At 50.3% G+C, this 25,487-nt stretch overlaps 1 protein-coding gene across 1 annotated transcript in view; it reads left to right on the top strand.

Annotated features, from left to right (window-relative positions):
- LOC142584748 (uncharacterized) overlaps positions 1–25,487 on the top strand; it is a 225,577-nt gene that overhangs the window by 177,032 nt on the left and 23,058 nt on the right. The window contains exons 2-3 of the mRNA XM_075694977.1: positions 3,381–3,612; positions 8,528–8,874. Of these exons, the coding sequence (XP_075551092.1) occupies positions 3,381–3,612; positions 8,528–8,874 (579 nt within the window). The remainder of the gene's footprint in view (positions 1–3,380; positions 3,613–8,527; positions 8,875–25,487) is intronic.

The raw sequence follows: 25,487 nt of genomic DNA, 5'->3' as shown, positions 1-25,487 counted from the left end.
CCTATAATGACAACCGTCCCACCGCCCTCTGATTAAAAGCTCGACAGGATCTCTGATTTTAAACCCGGAACTGGCGTTTGCAAATGGTAGCGCTGGCTCTATTGCCCCTCTCCAAATTTGTAACCTGCTATATCAATTTCATATTTGTTCTAGCCCCAAATGGGGCTGTAAAAATTCACCGAGGATTACGATGCTCCCTAATGCGAAATTTAAGCGCAGCTCTATACGCGTTTTCATTTCCCGATATATTGAGACAAAGAATTTGAGAGCGACATGTAGCAGAGTCGGCAATCGCCGAAAATCTGATTTGCGGGTCAAGCGCGTCGCCTTTTATACATGACTCTTCGAAGGTTCCAGTGTAGTCGCTGGTGCCCCTTGGCTTCCAGAAAGTACTACGCAATTCGCGTCGCGCATGAAAATCGTATTACGAAACAATCGCAAACCATGGCAATCGAAACAAGCGCGAATGAGACCAAACCAAGCAACCCAAACAAGCTCGAGCGTGAGCTGACGCGAGCGGCCGACAGTACGTAACGAGCGGTCCGGCTGAGACCAGATACGAGTACGCATCGAGCGGTCGGGTGGGTCCTCATGAAACAAGTTTCGCGCCCGCACGTCACTGAAGGGGCCGCTCTCATTGGTCTCCGCCGTTCGCGGCTCGCGTGTTTCATCTGCCGCTCCGCGTTCGCTCTTTCACCTTTCGCTGTTTTACTCGTTCGCTCAGTTACGCCGCCGCTGCTCGCCGCAGGAACGGTCCATTAAGAGCTGGGCTATAAACAATCTAAAAAAAGCAGCGCTACGAGGTGTGTGCCCCTTGGCTGTTAAGCGATTTATTAAGTTGCTATTCAAACAATATGTTATATATTTATTCGGCGCGATACGGTCACTGCTAAATCCTATTCGGTTGTAATTGTTGGGTGCCTTTTAGTGGATATAGTTTTTATGGTGTTTCGTAATCCAGCCCAACTGGTGCACCGCGCTCAGCTGTGTAAGCTTCCAAGTGTCGTTGCTGTATCAGAGGAGCTCAGCTCTCCGGGCGGCGGGCGCGCGCAGCGACCGTATTTTTAGGCTCGCATCCTGCCCCAAGTGCCGCGGCCGCACGTGCGCTGAAGCATGTGCCGTGCACATGCGCTCGAGGCGGCGCCGATCGCGGGGGCGCTCGGGAGGAACCAGGCGCGGTGGGCCGGTCCGGCGAGAGCCAGCGGCAGGGTTTCGTTGGGCATTGCTACAGAGCTCGTCGCTTCGAGCTCTTGGAATAGGGAGGTTCCCGTCGTATGGGTTTGCTCTCTCGGCCTCACTTTGGGCGCTCTTCAGAGGAGAAGAGGACATATTCGTCTTGCCTATCACGGAAACCTTCTCGTTTGTTTCCGTTTTTTATTGCAGTGTTGATACTCAGTATGATATTCAAGCGCCTTACTCTTCGCCTTACTCTCCTTCGAAAATACGCAAGCATCGCGCTTGTCACAGAGACGTATGGCCCGTGCGCAACACTGGTGCGTCCGAGGCGGTCGTTTGCCAGCTAGGCAGCCAGTTTCCGTGTGTGCACTTGGCGGAAGACTTGGAACCGTCTCCGAGTATGCTGTGAATGCTTGAAGCTGTAGTAGGGAACGTGAATTGTGTTGTTGGTTGGTTTGTCGCATCACGGGTATTTAGAAGCGCTTGTATCTCAGGGCAACTATAATGCGATGTAGGCTAAGCTAGGAGTAATCGTTACCACGATCTGGGCGAAGCTGTAAAGCGAAACTATGATACCACGCGATTACGTTTATTTTGCTTAACTTGACTACCTTACAGTATTCCGTCTCGAAAGGTGCCTCTCGCCACAGCAAACTACCACGGCCACCAAACATGCACGCTTATGGGTTATTTTGGTATACTTGCGATTCCTTTTATCCCGTCTCGAGTTGATGAAAAACGGAATGTATTGTTGGTGCAAAAATATTGTTTAAACATTTGGTCACGTTTTTGGCGCGTTTTCACTTTTTCTTTAGCAGTAGCGAAGGCTGCGGCATTGGCTTTAAAGAGGTCGTTTAACAATTGTTCAATGAATTTCAGACGATGTATTTTGGCTCTGTCACAAAGCGTAGACAACTCTGCTCGGTTCAGTAGCTCAGTAGGGGAATCAGTTCGCTTGTAGCTGTTAAAGATAAACCTTGCTGCCTTGCACTGTACGGCTTCCAGCATAGAAATGTTGGTTTTTGTGTAAGGGAACCATAGTATATTCGCATATTCCAGCAACAGCCTAACAAAAGCGATGTACGATAAGCGCTTTGTATCTGTGGTAGTGTAACGTAGTGTGTTCGTTTGAGGAAAAACAACTTGTTCATTGCTTTTTTCGCCACCTGTTGCACATGCGCTGCCCAGCTGAGATCAGATGAAATCAAAACCACCAAATATTTGTACTGAGTCACTGTACGAAGGGAGGCGCCGTCACAGGTATATTGAAATAATAGTTTACTTTATTTTCTTGCTTATGTTCATTACGACCGTTTTTTTTCAGAATTAACTACCATCTGCCGGTCTTGGCACCACTGGGGAGAATAAGGGGGGTGGGACACTAAATGCTAACTCTACAGCACAGTCACCTGAAGTAAAGGAAACAGACGGAACATCGAAAACTAGTTCTCTGTCTGCGAAGGTTGCTTGGGGCATGTCATGTTTGCTAACTAATCCTGTCTCTGAGCGAAGGCTGCCGCGCCACGCCGCGATTTTTCCTCGTTCCCCCGAGCGTATCTGCTTAGTCCCGATGTTAAGCGCGCTGCGTGAGGGTTAGCGTAAGTGAACTGACGTTAATGGCACCCAGTTAGGCATCGGCAGTGAAGCTGGCCGATTTTGGCACTTTCTGTGAAGCGTCGTTGTGATTCGTCTCGCGCAGCTTTCGATATTTGCACCATTTGGGGAGCAAATCGCCAAGTAAGTGTTAAAGGGACACAAACACTAAATCAGTTTTGACTGGTGAAGTATTCTTGCCAAACTCCATCTTTGTTAATTTCGCGGTAACAGGTCGATTACAAGAAGAGAAAATAGTGGTTAAAGTTCCATTTCTTGATTTCCGCGCCGAAATCCCAGCGTCGGTACGTCGTTGCGACGTCTTCCGAAGTTCAGTCTTTGGCACTTTTAGAACACTATGTAGTCCATCTTTACCAATAAAAGAATAGAAAATTTACCTGAACAGACGCTGTCAATATCCGCGACGTCGTCGTGGCGACCTGGTGTGGCAACTTCAAGGCGGCGTCGCCACCCGTCATTCTTGTGTAGCACGTCTTCTGTCTCATCAGGCCTCTCGGAGACACTGGCTTTTATCTTATAATTTCGGAATGCAGCTCAAGTTATTTTTTTTTTTTCTCCAGCGTCCCTTGAATGTGCCGTGTGCTTCGCAGGCGGGACCCGGTGGTGGCATGGCCGGAGCAGGCCGGCTGCAGCAGCGGCAGCAGCAGCAGCGGCAGCGGCAGCAGCAGCGTCATGTGGGGCGGCCAGCCTAGCGGCCCCGGCGCGGCCGGCCGCTGGGACGCCGCAGGCGGCGGCGCCGTGGTCGAGGCGCTCAAGGCGGCCGCCGCCGCCGGAGGCCCCGCAGGACCCCCTCCGCCACCCCCGCCACCGCAGCAACAAGGGGTAGGTGGGCGCCGACATCCTGTAATAGCTGTGCCACCACTTCTCCCATCACGACGAAGCACTTCATTTCACTGTCTGAGAGATCCCTAATAAAGGGGTGCAGTACATGTTATACATAAGTGCAATAGAAGCACTTTCTGTTTGCACTTTGGCCATAGGAACCACACTTTTCGCTATGCAATAACTAAAGAGAGAGATACCAGCTTTGATGAAATACTGGAGAAGTTGGTTTGGCCTCGAAAGCCTGCCACATCACTCTATTTTTGTGTATAGTGACATATTTCTTTTTATTTCGAATTGTTTTAGGCACAAGTTTGTCTGGAATGAGAAGGCTAAAGGCAGGAATCCCTTGCCTAATGTTGACCCTGTCACCTCTACATTACTCAAAACCTAGGTGGCATTACAGAAAGAGAAAATATGACATAGTAATCGATACACGGTGAGTACATACAGGGGTGGGACCCCTGCGCCAATTGCGCCATTTTGTTACAAACTCAAACTGCGCCAAACACAGGAAGTTGACCAAAATTGCTCCGCGATGCGCCAGAACGAATTCGGCATGTGTGCTCTCAAGGAGTGGATCCACAAGGAGTGGATCCTACCTGCGAAAGAAAGCGCATTCGTTCACAATCCGTGCGACGGCGCCTCCCGCGCAGTTTCTCGTAATTTTTTACGAGAAATTCACTGCATTCACGAAGACAGAAATTCACAACGACAGCCACTCCCAGCCGTCGTCGCTGCTGTCGGAACAGCCAGGATTTACAGTGCATTAAAATACGGTTGAGTGGGCCGAGCGGCTCGGTGCTCCCTAGCTGAGGCGCAAAACAACGAAAGTAGGCTGAGGGCGTTGCGAACAGACTCGATTTTCGGTGGGCGCGCGCTGCGGCGGGTTCAGCAGCCGGGCGTTTCTGTCCCCAGGACCGGTATAACGTAAGACTATTTCAATCTGTTTGTATGCCCATATGAGCGAGGCGTGAGCCGTTTTGGCCTATTACGAAGGACTACTGAGGCATTTGGAATAGTTTTACGTTGTACGTTATGGAGTAAAACTATTCTAATCTGTTCTATAACTTTCTGCCACAACTTTCTGGTATAACTTATACAAGAAAGTTATTAGGTGCTTCGCAATCGCCCTGGTTTAATATGTAAAAATGGCTTGTAAGAAAGTGTAGTTTCGCCTGAAAGGCAAGGCATCGATTGTAATAGTAAGTTAGTAGACAACTAGACGAAGTAAGGATATGTGTAGTAAGGATATGGATATAGTAAGAAAATGTGTTAGCATGTCGAATTGAGAGATTCAATGTCTCAATTCGACACGCTAGCACATTTTCCCTCGTTTCCGCATCCTCCCGCCTCGTACCCTCTCCCCTTTAGAAGAACCCCACCTATATATACTGTGGCGAGGAAACCATACGTCGCCTTGAAGAAGACAAGTCCACTTGTCGAAACGTTAGCTCCTGCATTCACCTTGTTCACGTTTTGCTCATCTTCCTAAGACCGTGTATCACATGTCTCAGGAGCTTTCGTGCTTTCGTACTACGCTGTTACAATTTATGGAAGAATTTGTTTGGCAGGCTGGTGGTCTGTCGCACTTGTTACCGCGGAGAATCCGCATCTGCAGTGTATCCTTACGACCAGTATTATTTCCAATATTCCGACCAAGGGGCAGGGGCCAGGAAACAGAGTAAATCAAGAAACAATGAAGGAAAAACATTAAAAACATACCGTACGTATAAAAAAACTAATGGGACATATGATTTGGTGTCTGGCGTTAGGAGTCAGTTCTGACTAACATTATGTCATGTGTTGGATAAATTGATCTCGCAACGTAACGAGTAATAAGGCATGTTCATCAGGGGCCATTGTGCGCCTTGTACGTATACGCGATGCTGCGCTTACACTTTCTAGTTGGGGCGCGATTGCGAACAGTGTTCGGCGAGAGCGGTAGCATCGTGCTACGTGGCCGACAGCTAAACGACGTGCAACATAGACTTCGCGCACTTCCTTCAAGCACAGCGGTAACTGCGAGCTTTTATAGCAAGCCTTCGCGCCACCAGTCCTGCTGCGCCTTATAGGAACTCTTGCATGACTAGGGCCCGTGTTAATTAAATTAAATGTTCTATGGCTTTACGTGCCAATTAGCCACAATCTGATTACATGAGACACGCCGGTTTAATTCTGACCACCGAGGGCTCTTTAATCTGAATTCACGAACGTTTTTGCACTCCGCCCCAATCGGAACGCGGCCGCCGCTGCCGGGATCGAACCCGCGATCTCGAGCTCAGCAGCGCACCGCCATAGAAACTGCGCTACCGCGGGGGGTGGGGCCCATGTTACAAAGCACTTATTGCGCTTCGGCCGTTCGTCAAAAAGAGGCGCTGCTCTGTCATGCTTGCGAAATATTAGTAGGGGTGGGCTAATATTCAACGTTTCGAATACGAATAGAATAGTACACACTAACTGTGCGTATTCGTACTTGTAAATGAACTATGGGTATTTTCGAATATTGTAAACTCTTCCCTAACAACCGACTGTTAAAGTCCCGTTACTGTTCTCCGTCTGCTAAACGAAGTATTCCAACTTATCCGAAGGGAAACAACGGCCAAGGTTCTCGAAGCAATGCAGAGACAAAATTGGTATATTAAATAATGCAAGCTATGTCCCGGTTTCTCGGCAGAAGCCACAACCTTCAATGTTTGCTTGTAGTTTGTCATTTAGTGTTCTAGAGTGAAGCTTTTAGGCGCCCGTTCTTGCGACGAGCGTCGGCGTAACGCAGCGAACGAGCACGGCGAATGATCAAAGAGCGAACGTGGAGCGCAGAGGGGAATGAAAGACTGTGATAACGAAGAGAGCGCGAGGAGGAAATCGGAGGAGGAGGGTATGGCGAAAGCGTGAGACGAAAAGATTAGTGCTGCGTAAGGCGGGCTCTGCGGCGACGATGACTACGAGATGGCGCCAGAGTAACGGCCGTCGTCTGTTCACCGATGACGCAACCGATACCATATATGGAAACAAAGCGCTGCATGACGCGATGTCTGTACGTATGCGGCGGCTGCTGTGAATCGGGCCCAAGCGTCACCGACGCGCTGCCTCTCGCGATCACCCGATTATCGAGGCAGTCGCGCGACACTTCGCTCCTTTTGCAACGTGCCGCACAAGACAGATTGTCTGCGCCAGCCAACGTATCGCGAAATGAAAACACGTATAGAGTTGCGCTCAAATTGCGCATTAGGAGTATCGCAATCGTCGGTGAATTTTTTTTTGCTAGTTTAGTCATGTAACTGTTTTATCTTTTACGCTACAGTCAGTGGTGTTTTCCTTGCACGACCCGCCGTGGTTGCTCAGTGGCTATGGTGTTAGGCTGCTGAGCACGAGGTCGCGGGATCTAATCCCGGCCGCGGCGGCCGCATTTCCATGGGGGCGAAATGCGAAAACACCCGTTTGCTTAGATTTAGGTGCACGTTAAAGAAACCCAGGTGGTCGAAATTTTCGGAGTCCTCCACTATGGCGTGCCTCATAATCAGAAAGTGGTTTTGCACGTAAAATCCAATAATATTATTTTATTTTTTTTTTCCTTGCACGGGCCTTTTTACATGCCTCTACGTCACAGAAGTCCTTCGGGTGCTCTTTTTCCCCTGAACATCTGGTCTTCTTTCGGCAACCATTTATTTAGCGTTTTTGGAAACCTAATCATAGAGCGGTCATTCATTCTCTTCATTCTTCTGCTTCATTCATTCTGCTTCCGACCAGGCTCTGAAGATGTAGAGAGGGTCTTACTTATGACAATGAGTGATCTTCCGTTTAAAACTGTTCCTTGTTTGTCTCTAGTATAGTTAGCTGCCTTTCTTGCACTTGTCACTGCAGGCGTAGTACCTATAACTAGATCGAAACGCATCGTCTTGCTGGAAATATATACATCTGCCTTTGACTGTTTGGATATTCGAGTCGTTATTCGGTACTTACTATTCGTATTCGATTCGTAATTGTAAAATATGACATCACTCACCTTTCATTATTAGGCAAGGCAGCTGGCCATTGATAAACATTTCGTGCGAGCGAAAAGCTATGTTCATTCAGCTCTGAGGGCCTTATTTTGTAACGTTCCATTTCATTTCTTCTCGGCCTTCGTTTTCGGCTCGTACGTCGCCGCGCAATCATTTTCGTCGCGAACATCGAGCCACTCGGCGTGACAAATGATAAAAAATAAGGAAGTAAAAGTGACATCGATAGTTTCGAATTATGGCCGCGGAATTCTTTAGCGGTATGCCACTTAGTTACTATTGCAGCCGTATACCGCCGCCGCAGCGCAGTCCAGTCTGAGCTGCCATGCAGAAAGCAGGCCTAGCCGCCGCGGCGGCTCAGTGGCCGTGGCATCCCGCTGCTGAGCACGAGTTAGCGGGCTCGACTGCCGCCCGCGGTGGGGGTATTTTTTGCTATGACGTCTCTCATAGCCCCACTGTTGTTTTGGGACGTCAAACGCCATTAGTCAATCTGTCATTCAATCACTTAATCAATCAACTATGGAGGCGCAATAGGCTAGTGCTTCGTAACAACAAGCATTGGACAATGGTGATATGGAACAATTAGCAGAGGCGATCGGTCAACGACCAGCGATCCCTAAACCGACAAAAAGCTTTGTCAATTCGGGCTCCTGCTGTGGATGGGCAAGAATAGCTCTTCTGGGCAATGCCCGCACTGTTTTCTGCCCTCGTCAAGGACGTATACTACTGGTAGATGTTGCTTCAACCAATTGGCGAAGTGTCGGTTTGCGAGCGCTTCTTTGTTTCCAGCTCGTTGGTGGTGCGCAGGCCATGCTGCTGATCGCCGAGCGCGAGGTCGCCGGGTTTCGGAAGCGAAGTTGAGCGACTGGCAAAGCGCGAGGCAGGCATGTTTACGTGCCCGTCCCGACACGCAGGTGGCGGGCGGCCAGGGCGGGCCGGGCCAGGCGTGCGGCGGCGGCGGGCCCCCTTGCGGCGGTGGCGGCCCCCCGTGCGGCGGCGGCGGGCCCCAGGGTCCGCCGGGAGACGTGGGCCAGCAGCACCCGCTCTACCAGCAGCAGCAGAGCGCCTACGAGGACGCCCAGGGCCGCTGCTGCGCCGGGTGCGGGGCCAAGATCCTCGACCGGTACCTGCTGCACGCGCTGGACCGCTACTGGCACAACGGCTGCCTCAAGTGCTCCTGCTGCCAGGCCACGCTGGCCGACATCGGCGCCTCCTGCTTCGCGAAGGCCGGCATGATCCTCTGCCGAAACGACTACATCAGGTATCGCGCTACTTCCAGTATTTCTCAGATTAGTTTGGCCGCAGCTACCGCTTATCACCGCGTTTGCTCTCTCTTCTTTGCTTTCTCATCTTTTTCAATCCCGTATCCCTTTCCCGTTGCAGGGTAGACAACCGGGCTCGCTGCCTTTTTCTTATTAGTTCTCTCTCTCTGCAACGACACTGTCAAGTTAACGCAGAGCTTCAACATTCCTATATTCGTGCGTGACGATGAGTGGCTCGTATATGTTTTATTTAGAGGCTCCGCCGAGTTACACACGTCGGGTGCAGGGAAAGCTCAACAGCCGAATACCCATTTATGCCCATGACTTAGCTCCCGGTGATCAATCAGAATTTTCCGGGGCTTGATAGCGTATGAACACCGGGAGTCACAATCTGGAATGTAGCGTTAATGAATAGTGTTAGTGGGATTAAGCAGTATCTGTGTTTAGATTTTTATTTCTTGATTAAACTGCAGCCCTCACTGGCGACGTTAGACAAAGTGAGAAAAAAGAAAAACACGCGAGTAATGTGCGCCTTAATTGTAACTTCCTGGCTTTCTAGGATATTGTCTTGTTCTATAAAAATAATGTTCATTAGATCCACTTTTGGGCGCGCGATCACCGGCAACGACGGTTTTGCGGCTACACGGGCGTTCATTTGAGAGGTAATTTATGTTATACTGTGCGAGCTGGCTCCTTTGAAATGGCACTGTAGAAGGCTAAAGCGAAGTACTTATGACATTGGGCGGCTCTTTAAAGCTGCATCTTCCTAGGCGTCTGCCAGAAAGATTAGTAATTGCTTCTGGCTGGTATGGTGGTCGTTGGCAAGTGGCAAGCGAGCTTGTTGTGTGTAGTCAAGCTTAGGTTACTGTAACTCCCGATCCTATTTTGTTCCGGTAACCGCTAGTCGCAACATACGCTGTGACTTGTCGTATTGTCGCCAGATAGTTGTCTTGAGTGAAAGTTGTGTGCCTGCTAGCAGTAAAATATTTATTGAACAATTACTTTTTAAAGTTCAGAACAAAAACTGGAACTGGAAATTGGAACTGAGGAAGGATTGTTGTTGCACCGAGATGCAGTGGGAATAAGATACACCGAAGTGTGCGCCTTTTCTGTTATTTGTGCATGTTAGACTGGGCTGTAGAAAAGGTTGTTCTGGCTAGACAGGGGCGCTAACCGTTGTGATGTCCCCGTACCCGCCACGCTAGCTTAGTGGCTATGTCGTCGCGCTGCTGAGATCCCGTCTGCGTGGACGTATTTCAGTGGGGGCGAAATGCAAAAAAAATGCTCGTGCGCATAGATGTAGGTGCGCGTTAGAAAACCCCAGGTGGTCAAAATTAAACCGCAGTTCCCCACTACGGCAAGCCTCATAATCGGGTCGTGGTTATAGCGCGTAAGATTGAATTTTTTCTTTTTTAGTGATGCCCCCCCCCCCCCCTTATGCAGAAGCAGTCACTTTTTAAAGCTAAAGTGTCGGTAAATTTACCGCATCGCGCAATAGACGTTTTTGACCTCGGCACTCGTCTTATCATTGCTGCCCTTCTAGTTCCTTTGACGTATTAATTCTATCAGTCTATCATAATTAAGATCCATGACAACCCCCACCTCCAAGTACATGCCCAAGATGTAGAGTGCGCAAATCAATCGTAACGGAGCTGAATAGAAGCTAGCCCGATGTTGACTGCGGAGGCTTGGTATTGGTAGACTGTGCCTCAAAACACTCTCCATTCGACGCGGCTGAAATTTGCAATTCGCGCCAATCGTTTCTGTGAAATGTGACGTTCGCCTGAAGCTATGTTTGGCAATTCCGTCAGCGGATATGCTATTTTTCAATATTGCCCCATATACCAGGAAAGGGCAAATGAAGCAGCAATAGCAGGCTTGAAGCTAGACAAGGGATGATAGTGGTTCTCGAAAAGCACCCGATTGTATTTTTCAGTGTGTCCAAAACTGTCGATCAGTTTGATCAATTATACTATAGCAGACGCTGGGAAAATAGCTCACTGAGCGCTCAGAAACGGTTTTAGGACCGTGACCTTAGTGTGGACTGTGGAAGAAACGCATTCCCTTGTGATTCATCATGGCGTGGTGAGTAATGGCGAGCGATAAAGTGATTGCCGTACTCGCGATAAGCGTGTTTTCTTTTGTTGTTTTCCTCACAACGTCACGTCGATCGCCTTTGTGTACGTCAACCTCCCTAACTTTCCCATTTCATGTCATCTCATCTCATCTCATCTCTCTCTCTCTCTCTCTCTCTCTCTCTCTCTCTCTCTCTTGTACTTACACCGTCTTGTACTTACACAACAACGTTAACTGCACATTCAAAGTCGGTGACAGAGCCCAGTCGTCTTTAAAAAGCACAACAGGGATCTAGTGGCTTTCCATGCCGATGACCGGTTTAGTCCAGGGTCGTCCCAATATGTTATTCGTTATGGGCGTTCCGTCGTCCAGTCGGCTTAGGGTAGGGCGCATCACGTGTATTCCCTTTCCCTTTTTCATCCCTTCCATTCCCCCAGGGCATGGCGTAGCAAACGAAGTGAAGCCTGGTTAAGTTCCCAGACTTTCTTTCTCGACTATCTTGGCAAGCTTATTGCAACCTTCCGGAGACAAGCTTCTCGCGCAGCCTCTTATATGCGTGGATGCTCGTTTTAAATCCTTCTCATTAACGCCTTCTGTTCTTGGGAATCCCTGCGCTTCCCCTTCTCGGAATACTCCGGCAAAAGTTTCGCAAGAGAACTTCGCCCTCCCCTCCTCGCATACTTATACCTGGTTCGTGCAGCGCGGCCATTAAAGCGAGACTAAACTGCGTTCGCCAACTCTCCGCCGGCGCTGCCCTGCGAGGTGCTGCGGCGCATTTGCCGTTTTAGTATCGCTGCCATCTTTCTTCTTTTTTTTTTCTCCTCGCCCATGCGTGCCTTGTTGCTTCAGAGAGCGAAAGGACGTCTGGAGCGCACGCACTAGCACGCCCGTTCTTTAAAACAAAAACGAAGCGTTAAAAGAAGTAAAAAGGAGCGCAATCTCATTTTCCAGAGTGGCCCGACTTAATGCTTGCAAGCGACGCGCTCGTATGCGGTTCGCCGCCGTTCGAAGGCCGGTAGTGGGGGTATGCGAACGAAGCGAGCGGCAAGAAACAACGCAATGAAAGCGACAAGGGTGAAGTTGAGGCCCTTTAAGGTGGTGTGTGTTTGAGGTGAGATGGGGGGGGGGGGGGGTGTTATAGGAAGACGAGGTGGAGGGCCTTCGCGCGACCCTCAACAATTCGTCTCGGTGGCGCACGCGGACCTCCAGGCTGTCGCGGAGAGTTATGTCTACGGCCGAGCCTCGCGCTTATAGTGTAGTTCTAACGGACCACCGCGGCCACCGCGAATTGAGGCGAGATTCAGTGCACCGCGGGGGCGATTACGAGGCGCGCGCGCGCTCGAGCGCCGTCGGTTTGCTGGGTCGAGGGAAACTATAACGCGGATACCCGCCAGGCCGACGGCGGCGCGGTCACCCATAAAGGGAAATTGCGGCTGCTTTCGGCTGAAATATGCACGCTGAAGTTCTGGCCCCATCCCGCGAACACTTACGTGAACACGTGCACATTTAGCCTCTAGTCTATTAGTTTGGCCGCTCCGGTGTCTTTCGAGTATTCTTTTTTTTTATCCATATCTCGATTTTTTGTTTGGCCCTGGAAATCGCCTTCTGGGACAGTCCCGTTTTTACTACTAGCTTCTTTCGTGCACGCGCGCCCACAACGAGGAATTATGGAGTAGTAGAGTCTGTACGTCTTACGTATTGGTGCTTGCAGAATGCCCGAACGCTCTGGAGACGCGGTCGGGGGTAGCTGTAGCGTTCGTAGCGACGTTTTGCGGACTTTGCGTGCAGCCTCGACTCGCTAGAAATGTTCTTGTGTTGCAGAATTGTTCTCGTCCAAGGAAACGAAAAAACAACAACATTACAGTCGCGATAGCGTAAAGCTATTCCACTCAGTCTGTTTTTATTTCATTAGCCCTCCGTAATTTGTCCAAACTTTCATTCGAAACATTTTGACCGATGACGGAGGGCTAATGGCGGATTTGGAATAAAACAGAGTGTAGTAGTATTGCGTTATCGCAACCTACAGGGTTGATCATGGCTGGCGACTCCTTTTTACGCCGGCTCGAAAGTGGCAGCGTTGGGAGACGGTGTCGGTTGAAGTTGTAAGGCACGCATTAACGATACGGCGGGAAAAAAGAAAAAGTAAATTGCGTGAACCCGTCTAGAAAATCCTGCCGCCTCTCTCGCAATGTATCGCTGGTAGCCAATTCGGGACACCAGGAATTTAAGAACTATGTTTCTCCCTTAGTTGAACAGAGTTTATGGCATTTGAATGTAACCTTGCGCTGAAGCGATTGGGCGCAGTACTATTAAGATACTGTTTAAAACTCAATTTCATGGAAGTGCGGACTGTTACACAGATTTATAATGATCCACCATTGTGCTTGTAACTACTGAAATTACTCAACTTACCTACTCAACCGTTATGTAGTTGATGCTGATTGCGATTGGCGTTCTGCCGCTGAGGATTGAGAATTGCTCATTTTCCGTCCATAGTTCCTCCGAAATTATGTGGCTAACACGCCTATGTGCTACGCCGCATATCTCGGCAGCCACGCAACCGTGAATACGACTGCGGCGCTTATGCACACTATGCACTTCGGGCTGTACATCTGTCAGTTTCAAATTAGAATGTATTGTTTAAGTGGAAATCACCTGTCTGATTCTCGCCAGGTCTTTCGTTCTTCTTTTTTTTTCAACTTTCAATTGCTCGTGTGTCGTTCATTTTGTGCATCGTACGTGTGTCGGCCATAAGAGTCCATTTTCCCCGTGTCGTAGGACGAATTATTGGTCCAAAAGCGCAGTAGTAACGTCTATAAAGTTTTTCATCCATTAGACCGTCATGACCACCGCTTTAAGCAGCAGCCATATACTTTCGCCGTGCTTACGGCGCGACTTATTAAACTACGTTCAGTGCGCGCCTGTACGTCAAGTCTGAAATGCGTTTCATTGTTTCGCCGCTTTGAAATCCACACAGCACGAGCCTTGCTGCAGGACGTATACAGGGTGGAGGCAGCCGCGGAGCTGTTCAAAATTAATTCGAAGCCTGCAGCGTTTTTCTTAGCCGCAGTGTGACGTTGAAACCCAGCGAATACAATATTGTGGACATCGCAGTGGAGTTAAACATAGGCGCGCTCCCACACAGCGCCTTTTAACAACACTGTGTAAGTACCTTTCCGTGCGTCATGAGATTTAAAAAGAAAACTTCTGGCTCTCCCGTCATCGAGAGTAGATGTAAGCATGAAATGGCAACCGGCAAAGCAGATTGGTTGGAGATGATACCAGCCACAACCTTAAATTGGGTGTAGTGCGTGTTCGCAACAGCACACCCCACCACACCGCACCACGGCATACTATACACTGGTCCATACGGACGCTGCCCAGCTGGAAGGAGAAAAGCGGCTGAAGGCCGCACGACAGGCAGCGAAAGACACCAGGGGGACGGAGCGTACTGCCCAGCTGGAAGAATGAACTGAATTCTGGGGTATTACGTGCCAAAACCACTATTTGATTATGACGCACGTCTTAGTGTGGGACTTCGGATTAATTTTGACCACCAGGGGATCCTTAACGTGCCCCCAATGCACGAGACACGGGCGTTATTGCATTTCGCCTCCATCGAAATGCGGCCGCCGCGGCCGGAATTTGAACCCGCGACCTTCGTGCTTAGCGGCGCAACAGCGCAACCGCTAAGCCACCGCGACGGGTAGGAGCGCCCGAAGGAGGCGCCACGCAGCGTGGCGCCAGCTTTCGGGGTGACGCAAAACTCGCGCCGTGGAACTCGCGTACCGCTGGCGTACAGCGCTTAGCGCCAAAGGATGACTAGGAAGTGCATAGCGCCCTGTACCGGCCTTTTGAACGTCGCCTATTGTAAATGACAAATAAAACTGCAGCTTACTAGAAGTTACAGCTTGTGAACAAACATTAGGAAAAACTCGGAAGCAATATTTTTCGTAACTTATTTCGGCAGTAATTAGTGTATGTAATGCGGTCCTGCGCAAAGGTTTGGGGGCCAGAGACCGCATTTTAACGCTATAGCGTTAAGGGCCCCGTGTCGTAGAAAATCCGGCGTCCAGCGTCGGATGTCGTTTCGGCAAAATCATTTTCGAACCACCCATACCCAGGCCCTTCATGTGACACAAAGAAGTTACTGATTTATAGCATTTGAGTAGTTTAGCTTAAGTACTTCTCAAGCTAAAATACGCAGAAAAATCGCAATGACTTACACACAACCTAAGGACATCATAGCGTAAAATTGTAGTATTAATGTACGAGAAAACATAATTGTGCTACGCGACAACTCAAACAAGCCCCTTTTCCACTATTCATAGACCGGCCACGGCGTCCGCCATTTGCGCGTGCCGGCGCGTGAATATCTCGAAGTCCATGGAGCGGCGCGCCAGTTTCCTTGAAACACTTCAAGGTGGCGCTCGCCTCCGCCGCATCGCGGCCCACGCAAGAGGCCGCGTTTCTACTAGAAAGCCCGCCTTTGTGCATAGCTTTCGCTGCGAGCGATTCCCGGTAAGCATTAGACAGTTATTCATATTATAGCGTACGCTATACGCTATACTATAGCGTACGCTAAGCAGCGCAGGTTCGTTACAGTTTTAGTTGCCCCGCGAGATCTTTATACCTCAGAGGCCATATGCCGTCGTCTCGGCTATCTCCCAACTTCACCGATAGGTGGCGCTGGCATCTCGAAAGTTTCTTTCGTTAGGCTTCGACTCGTTCGAAACGAGACGCGATCTCGAAAACACCGCAAGGTTATCCACAATACTCTGTCGTCGAAGCGACCCGAGACTAAGCGAAAGCCGTTTACACGGTCATTTGTTACGAACAAAGTGAATATTACAAAAGCAATGCCAAATTCAACTCGAAGCAGGCACCCTGGACCGCCGCCATGTTTTATGTAAACTATGCAAACCACAGGAAGATGCTAACGCTAAATCTGAGAAATAGCGTGCGTATGCTATAAGCTACGGGGTCGTTCAGCGTTCTGCGCATGCGCAGTGACGACCCGCTATGTTATAGCGTGCGCAATGATTTAACGTACGCTAAACTAAAACTATCCATTACGGTTAAATACGCTGCCATTGCCGGGAAGCGTGGGAAGCAGTCAGGGATCATTGAATGCTATCGCGTTCCACTCTTTAAGCTTCAGCTTAAGCGTTCTCCTTTTTTTAATGTTGCCCGGATTTTTTAATTTGCCTGGATGTTCTCGTTTGAGTGCCCGGATAACGGCTCTGGCTTTTGGCTCAAGGTCACTTGAAGGTCGCCAATGACGCGAGCTAAAAGCATTTCACGCTTAAAATGCCACGCGCGCGTTAACACCTCTCGGCAGGGGGGAGTCCGCGATTGTGCGCTGCAAAGGACGGAATGCATGCGGGCGCCACCAGGAGTATTTTGCTTTTTATCTTTTGAAGAGGAAGCTTCAGCTCGGGTGCTCCTATCTAAATACATGTAAAAGGAGAATTCGTTTTTCTTGGCAAACACTGCACCAAACTTGGAGAGGTTTGTTGCATTTGATAGAAAAACTTAAAATCTAGTGACTGTTGGTTTCGAACTTTTGGTTTAGGTCGTCAATTTTTTACTAAAAATTGTCAAAAACAAAAATTTTCGGAAAACGAAACTATCAAGTTTACAACTGCGTAACTCGGCAATCAAAAACAATATCACAGTTCTGTGAAATGCACTCGTAGAACATCGAAAGCGGACAAAATTGATATGTTATGCATGAATCTCAAAAAATTTAGTTATGTGTAAATGCAGCTTATGCAGAACCCTTTTACACAACGTAACAAATTCACGTAATATAAATTGACATATCGAATTTGCCCTCTTTGAATGATCTAATGCATGCCGTTTACAGAACCACCCTATCTGTTCTTGACGGAGAGCTATTAATTTGTAAGCTTCGTGCTTCTATCTTTATCGAACTTTCGAATTTTTGAAAATTCTGTCAACAAAACTCAGGCCCTAAATCGAAATTCGGCTCCCAACAGTCACTAGAATTTAACTTTTTCATTCAAATGAAACAAATTTCATTAAAATCGGTCCAGGGGTTATCTCACAATAACATTTCTGCGTTTTACACGTATTTGAATAGGCCGTGTCGGAGTTGGGCCCGAGCTAAAGCTTCCTCTTAAACGTGAACCAGAAGTCTTGGTCTTGCATCCGCGAGAGAGATCCGGGTCGAGAGTCTCGGCCCCCAGCGGAGGCAAATTGGATGAAACTGTTGCCCATGGTGGCAGTCGCTTTTCTTCTTTCTTTTATTTTTTTTTTTCTCTGCGCCTCGCGCCTCTAATTTTAGTAACGTCTTCTGGTTGTCATTCCCTCGCGCCGCTTTATTTCTCCCATTTCTTTCTATTTTTTTCTTTTACCCTCTATTTCGGATCCCCCGCAGCTTGGCCCGAATAACGCGCTTTCTTTTTCCACGCGACGAGTCGCCCCCGTCGTTTTCTCTGTCTTCTATGCTTTTCGCGTGCTTTGCCGCGCCCGCCTACTTGTCCGAGTAACGTCCTCGACGGCGGCTCTCGCCCCGGAGAGTGGGGAGGGCGATGAGACGCGTGCGGCCCAATAGCGCGGGCGCGTTGATTAAAATTGCCCCCGAATGTGAAAATGCGTTCACGCGCGTTGGCGCCTCTTGCGCGAGCGTGTGGTGGAGAGTGGCGCGACTGGCGGCGCAGCAGCGAGTACGGGATTATAGTGGTGGAGCCGCGGCAGCAAAAGAGCGCCGATGCGTGCAAGCCACTCTCGAAAGCGGGCGGTCCTTCATTCATTCGCTGTTTCCGTTTTAATATATCGCTGCGCGAGCGCAGGACGGCTGAATTTCTACGACGAATTGCCGTTATTGGAAGGCACTTCTGACCAGCGTAGTTTTGGTGTTTCTCTTACGTCATAAAATTCGTGTGTGTGTGCGTGTGTGTTCTCGTCAGTGACATCCGAAAAAATGTGCAACTGCGTTGCTATCAGACGACAAAATTGGTTTTAGTTGTGGCAGTGGCCCTTTATTCGGTTCGCGGGCGCAATCTTCATGTTTCGGTGTCCTGCACTCTAGTTATTGCCGTAAATAGTAGTGAACTGCACACGCATAGTTTCTCTCTTTCCTCCTGAGCGCGCGTTATTATCTGCAGCCTTGTTTCTCCCCCGTCGTGCTCGATTTGTTGTGTCCGGCATCTCCCGCAAACATAGCCGAAGCCACACAGCGTTGCAGAATCCCCGTTATGTAAAGGGCTCAGGAAACTGTTACGCCAGCTTTGCGCAAAGGGGAGCCCGATGAGGAATAATAACGAGCGTATAGACGCAGACAGTCCTGCCGCTCCTCGACAGCGCCGTAGATTTTCGTACTGCTACCTAAGTGGACGTGGACCGCAGGCACCGGGTTTACGCACTTCAGTTATGTTCTAACCACATGCGTCACGGAGCCGAGACAGAGGTTCGTGGAATGAACACGCGTGCGTGGGAAGCCTCCGCTGGTCGGCGTATAGATAGGCGCAGACGACAGAATGAGCCGTTCCGGCGCCCAGATAGAGCGTCGAGTGGGAACTGAAAAGGACGCGATACAAAGCGAGCAGCAGCGCATCATGACCCGTTCTAAAGGCTTCCACCCGGGCGGCGCGAACTTATAGAGATGCAAATACGGACAGAAAATAATGGGGAGACGCGCACACACTCCAAGATTGCACTCTCCCGTGTGTGTGCGTGCGTATGCGTGCGTGGGAGGAAACACGGGAAAGTTGGGCAGAATGCTATCCCGCCTTTCCTTTTTTTTTTTTTTTTTTTTTTATTCTTTCGTGCCACCCGAAACGGCCGCCTCCGCCGCGCGGCGGAGGCTTTTCTCCGTGGCGCAGCATCCGTCTTTCTGAACAGGCTGCCTTGTTGCTCGCGCAGTGTGCACGCTGCTGCTGTGTAAGACTTGATTTGTTGTGCTCGTGTCGTGTTCGGACGCCGTTTCCAATAGGCGCCGTTGTAGTATGCCTCTGTCGGAGGTACAAGAATAGACGAGCAGGACCTTTATTTCTGTGCTGCTGTGTGGTTCAACAACTGCTGGTCGGCGGCACTGGTCTGGCTTATTTCTTTTCGTGAGGAGGAATGGTTTCGAGTTGTGCCTGCAAGTTATACAGTCGCTAGCAGATGATACTGGAAGGCTGAATTCATCGCACCTTGGCTATATTGAAGAGGGGAGGGGAGGAAAGGGGGGGAGGGGTATTCGACGAAGATACCGACTGCAGCGGACATTTTTTTCAGACCTAGTGTGAACCTGGATCGAGCGGGTATGCTTTGGCAGGAAGGTTTACCGGCATTACACCTGGCAGGCTCCTTGCGAGGTACCATTGCGCAGCGCTAGCGGCAAATGCGCTCACGCGGGACATATGCTTCGACTAACCAAAATCGCTGCCCGCTACGTCACAGATAGCGACAAATGAATTTCGTCCGTTCGCCCAATCGGAACGTTTTCTTGCTTCGTGTAGACGCATTTATTTGGCTCCGTCTCGCCCATATGCGCTGTTTCAAAGTGCGATACTAGGGTCAGTAGAGGGATATCACCGCGCTTCTCTTCTTGACCGGTCATCCGGATTCACGGAAGCCGTTGGTGCGTCCGTTCTTGTAGCGTGGTTCTGCTGTTGTTCTGTGTGTCGCAGTAGCCGACAGCCACCTGCGGTCTCCGAGTGTTGCCGCGACTAACGGAGGAAATTGTTTGGAAGACACGTGTTTCAATAATTCTTTACCGCCTCGTCTCGTAGAGCTCACATTAGCTCATTATTTTCTGCCAATTGGCGGGTGCGCCCGCTCGCACAGCTTTGGCGTGTCTGCGCGCATGGTGATAGCCGTGGTCGCAGCAGCAGCAGTGCGTTCGCGGCAGCTCGTCCACAGCGGCCGGGTGCCGTATATGTATACCTCCGGGAGCAGGAGCGCCGCGCCTTTTCGTCTCGGAAGATGGCCAGGATCGTGACGGGGAGTTTTCACGGAACCGCGGCCAATTAGAACTGTAACGAGACACGACGCCTGCAGGGGGCGGCCATGGGAGAATCTGGCTGGGCGCATTTTACGACCTCGGGGCGATGCGCGCCTCTCCGACACGAAACTTCTGTGTATATGCACTGTCTGGTGGGAAACCACCTCGAGAGCAGGCTAGGCTGGCGGAGATGTTTGTGTGTGTGTGTGTTTGGGGGGGGGGGTTCTTTGTTCGCCACCCTCCTCCCACGGCTTTCATTCGTTTGTTTTATTTTTCGCCGTACGCCGTTGATGGAAAGGGCCAGCTGATGACAGACACTGGCCGGGTTGCCCCGGAGACCACCACGCTGTGCACGCCGGCCATTTTCGCCGACAAAAAAAAAAAGGAATATTCTCGGAAAAGAGCAGTTTCGTGCACTTCCTGGCTCGTTCTTGCGGTGGTTGCCACTCTACAGTCTCCTTACACGTCCGAGGGAATTGTTTGGAGGGCAGACGCTGATTTGCGGCGCTTGCGTCATCGAGAACGACGTGTCGGACACGTTGCAGCCACGTCTTTTGGTAGCTGCATGGGCCTGAACCTTTTCCGTGCTTTTGTGCTGATTTCTGCGGCTGCTCGTTAGGCCGCCTTCCTTGCCGCCGTGGCTCTTCTGTGTGCGGGCTCACTCGGACCTCAGGAGTTGCCTTTTCGTGAATGCGGCAGCAACGCAAGGCATCGTATTTCTGTCACATTGCATTCACGTGAACAGCGATAATCCACTGAGGCTCATCACCACCACCCGCTGTGGTTGCTCAGTGGCTATGGTGTTAGGCTGCTGAGCGCAAGGTCGCGGGATTGAATCCCGGCCACGGCGGCCGCATTTCGATGGGGGCTAAATGCGAAAACACCCGTGTACTTCGTTTTAGGTGCACATTAAAGGACCCCAGGTGGTCGAAATTTCGGGAGTCCTCCACTACGGCCTGCCTCATAATCAGAAAGTGGTTCTGGCACCTGAAACCCCATGATTTAATTTCTTTTTCATCACCACCCCCTCGCCCCAACTTGCCAGGCGGGGGGGGGGGGGGGGGCTTATGGGAAGGGAACAGGTTTAATTAAGCGAATTTTATATAAACGTTGGCGAATAGGGAATTGCGATAATGCGCTAAGAGATGCGATGCGACACTGCAGCGTTCCTGACAAGGGTTGCTTTGCTTTTCAATTGCCCACGTGCAGGCTTGATCCGTGCCCCCACGCACGTCTGCGCGCATCTCGGACACTCGGGCATGAGCGCAAAGTTGTCAGCAGCCTGCTCGCGTTCCGGTCCTTCTAGAATATGAAGAAGGGCGCCCTTCATGCCTGCGTGCCTTTAAGATTCCTCACTTAATTATGTCGCTCCTTACGCGTAGCTTATGAAAGGGAAAATTCGAACAATGAATGTTGGGTTTTACGTGTGAAAACCACGATACCATTATGAGTCGCGCCGTAGCGGGGGACTTCGGATTAATTTTGACCACGTGGGGTTCTTTAATGTGCGCCAAATGCACGGCACACGGGCTTTTCCGCATTTCATCCAAATCGAAATGCGGCCGAGATTTGATCGCGTGCCCCGGGGCTTAGCTACCAGCGCACGCCAGTACGACAGGTAGGGGAAAACTATAGTCTACCCGACTCTAGTGCAAAGCTACAAAGGAAACCCAGTACGGGTTTCTCAGAAAGAAAGCTTCACAGCCGCCATGGCCGTGATTCGCTCCCGCAACCTCGCACTCAGCAGCCCAATACCATAGCCACTTAGCAACCACGGCGGGCAATTTTGCGTGTATTCGCAGGCTTCTTTCGTGCTTGGAAAAACACTTTTACGTAGCACATATTGAGCTACAAAAAGCTGTATTGGGTTTTTCATGTTGCTGTACCATTTTCTCATTGACACTTTTCATCAAATTATAAGATGTGAGAAATTGGTTAGGACTAATTATTTAATTAATCGGGGTACAAAAATCTCTAAGCGACGGCGAACAACATTACCTTGCTTCTGTTCAGCTACGTAGCATTTGAATATTTTTAAATCTTGGTGCATGATAGTTGGAACACCCTGTGTGCATATATATATATGCGCCGTCTCCAAAGCGGTCCTCTTACAGGGCGGACGGACGGACTGTTTTCTCGTTGGCTAAGCGAAGAAATGCTTACTCATTTAAAAGGAAACAGGAGAGGAAATGGTAGTAACAATAAATGCTTACGCCTTAAAAAAAAAAAATACGGAAAAAGCGCGGAAGGATAGGCCGGTTCCGCGGTTTCGCTTGATTTTGTTTTTCACTTTATGATTACTACTATTTCCTCTCTTGTCTCCTTTTGCGCCTCAGCGCGTCCGCGCTCGTTCCTAGGATGGATGGATGGATGTTATGAGCGTTCCCTTTGGAACGGGGCGGTGGGTTGCACCACCAAGCTCTTGCTATTATACTGCCTAATGTCCTACCTAGGTTATACAATAAAAAATAAAAGAAAAAAAGCACTATGAACTCCCACAACCAAATTTTCTGATCCCCTATTGCGAACTGTGCTTTTTGTACGTCTCCGTTTTTTTGTCGTTTCCCTACTTTTCTTCCACCAATCCTCCAATAGCCTCTTACTAATGCCTATTGCGGACATGTTTACTTTTCCCCTATTCTCGCTGAACCCAAGGGCTTCAAGTAGGCCTATGGCGCCTAAATCGACCGCTGGGTAGACGGCTTCACATTCTAATAAAACATGCTCTATCGTTTCCCTAGCTTTACCGCAGCAAGCACATGCTTCTTCCTTCTTATATCTCGCTTTATAGGTGCGTGTTCTAAGGCGTCCCGATCTCGCTTCGAAAAGTAATGAGCTTCCCTTTGAGTTATCATAAATTGTTTCTTTCCTGATTTCATTTTTTCCTCTTAAGTAGTTACTCATGGCAGGTTTCTTTTCCATTGCCGCCACCCTAGCTTATTCGCGTCTACCGCCACCTATCGGACGCGGAGCGAAGCAAAGTGTAGCGCGAGTGAAACGAGGTCCGCAAGCACTGCGTGGACAAAAAAGCGACCGCATACATACTATCGCCGTTGCGTATAAAAGAGTGGGGCACCATTGACTCTGAGGTGGGTTGGTGCGTACGCGCAGGCAATATATGATACTCCACGGCACGGGCGCGTTGGCGGTGACGACGCTGTTTGTTCGCGAATAAGTCGCGCACGCTCGCACTTCTTTCCCGACCGACAGTCGTGTTTGGCGCCCCGCGATGAAATTAGCATACACTATACGTGCGTTCGTGTTCGGCTCGCCGGCCCCGTGCTCTCTGCCGTGGGCGGCGCACGTGATTTTCTCCGTGCAGAGGCCGCCAGCTCTCAATCAGACAAGTGACACCGGACCCGTCCTAATTTGCATAGATTCGGCGCGCTGCCGTACAAATTAGATTTCAATTGCGCGCGATCGGCTGTGTAACGGGCTTCAATCGGCCGCGCGTATCGGCAGCGCGCGCGCCTATACTATTCTTGTTCGCGCTTTGGGCACGAGAAGATTTCAACGCCGCCCCCCCCCCCCTCCCTCACTTGAACCGCCCGCATATTGGAAGAACAGAGGCAGTGAAGAAAAAACGAAGAAAAAATAAACACAGGGAACACCTAATGGCGATGAAGGAAGCACTGGCGCAATGCCGTCGATATTACTGCGCTTGTCGGTTTATGCGTTGCCACGTTTGTCATAATTGCGGTATTGGAGACGCCGTGTGCCGTGTGCCGCCCCTAGTTAATATAGGGAACCTAATTATGTTGTAGAGAATTTCCACCGGGAACTGTCTAGTTGTGGGACGAAGTTTCACACATACACTGGCCAGTTTCTCGTTCAAGTGAACGAGCGAAGTAACTTTATCAGGAATGCCTGCAGAACGATGAGCCTCCCCCTGTAAGGGAGCCGTCACCGTGACGCGGCCATGACTTCTTACCGGCGTGTGGCGCCTCTACTCCGGCCGTGGCCGCACTACTCCCTTTGGTCGACCGCGCCTGCACTTCTTTTGGTGTGGCAGCCTCCCTCCGGTTTCGCTCGGTCGTTGCCTTTCGAGGGCCGCCGAGATCTGCTGGACGGCCTGGGCTTAGACCTCGTAATCGTAGCACCTCAATGCGGCCTCGAGCCGCAGCGGGATCGCTGTCATCGTTGCAGCTTCGTGCGGGTGCTTGGAACAAGTGAGCAGAATTTAAAAAAAAAACTTACTCGACGATTACCATACTCCCTAATGCGAATTTCGAGCGCAACTATTTAGGTGTTTTGAATTCGCGATATATTATGACAAATAATTTAATTCTGAAGGACAGTGTGCTCTCGGCGGCGGCGCTGAGCCTCTGCTCGGGCAACTCGTTTAGCAGCAGCGGTAGACGAAGCATTTCCACCGGTTGCGGCGCTCATTCTTCTGAAGGAAAGCGTTAACACGGGAACGCGTGGCTGGCGCAGAGCAAATTCTCCAGCGGCGGCGGCGCCGCAGGCGAAGTAGCGCGTGCGCAGTGGGTCCGAACCACACGCCAGCGCTTTTGTTTCCGCGCTGGCCGCATGCCTGGTCGTGCCGGCGCTCCGCTTTCCGCCTCCTGGTTGCCCTGCACTTCCCTCTCCGCTTTCCTCCTCTCGTCTTGCATCCCCTCCGCTGCGCTCTGCGTTTGCTTTCATCTTTCGCTGTGCTCGTTCGCTCGGTTACACCGAGGCCGGCACCGACGCTCGCATCAGAAACGGGCGCCTAAGAGCTGTGCTCTAAAAAGACGGATGCCGCAGATTCCTAGAACTATAGGGACATTTGGACGGATGCTGCTCGCGACGCCCTTCAACGGATGCGACTATAGTCGCTTTTCAGCGTGTTCCCGTCGGCGGCGCCACATTGGATCACGTGGTGACGCGTCCATTGCTTGTCCCAGCCGGCTTCCGCTGCCTCTGTTTACAATGGCAGCGCATACGCTGGCGCGGCGCAGCTAGTAGCGACTTCAGCGGCTGTCGTCCGCGATGGGCGGTTGAAGGGCACGAAACTGAGAGACCATAGCCTGAGAGGACACGTAAAAGTCGCGTATACACGCTAAGTAGCTCATTATGGCTTTCCCAGATGCTCCTCGCACTGCCGTACTGTGTGCGTACTAGAAGGCTAGAAACTCTTTTCCAAGACACAATGACACATACGTTCACTCACTGTATTAAGTGAAGATTACTGTTATTTGCTCATTGTTTTTTTTTTTTTACTGTGAATGGCTTTGAAGCCACACGTTGTCACTTTTTTGGTACTGTAACATTCTTGGTGCGATGTTATTACATTGCTTATTATTGCGATAGCAGTTATTATACACTTCAGGCGCGTTTTTGTCGTCGGCGTCGCCGTGACGTTCCGTATGAAGTCCAAGGATGACAACACCGTCGCCGTGCGTCGTATGCTGTATGTGCGAGCGAAAGCGTACGAGGGAAGCCTACGATCGCGGCTCAATCTCGCGCGCCATATATGGAGGAAAGTGGGCAGGCAGCGCCGTAGGGATGTGGGGCGGCTTCGTACTTTCCAGAGCCGCGCGCGAACGCGCGGGCCGTATCTTGCAAGGGATCTGCAGACGACTCATACCTTCGTGCGCG

Source organism: Dermacentor variabilis, chromosome 1 (genome assembly GCF_050947875.1).
Source record: "Dermacentor variabilis isolate Ectoservices chromosome 1, ASM5094787v1, whole genome shotgun sequence".
NCBI classification, from domain to species: Eukaryota; Metazoa; Arthropoda; class Arachnida; order Ixodida; family Ixodidae; genus Dermacentor; species Dermacentor variabilis.
The sequence above is the reverse complement of the archived record's forward strand: the minus strand, read 5'-3'. Positions and strand labels throughout refer to the sequence as shown.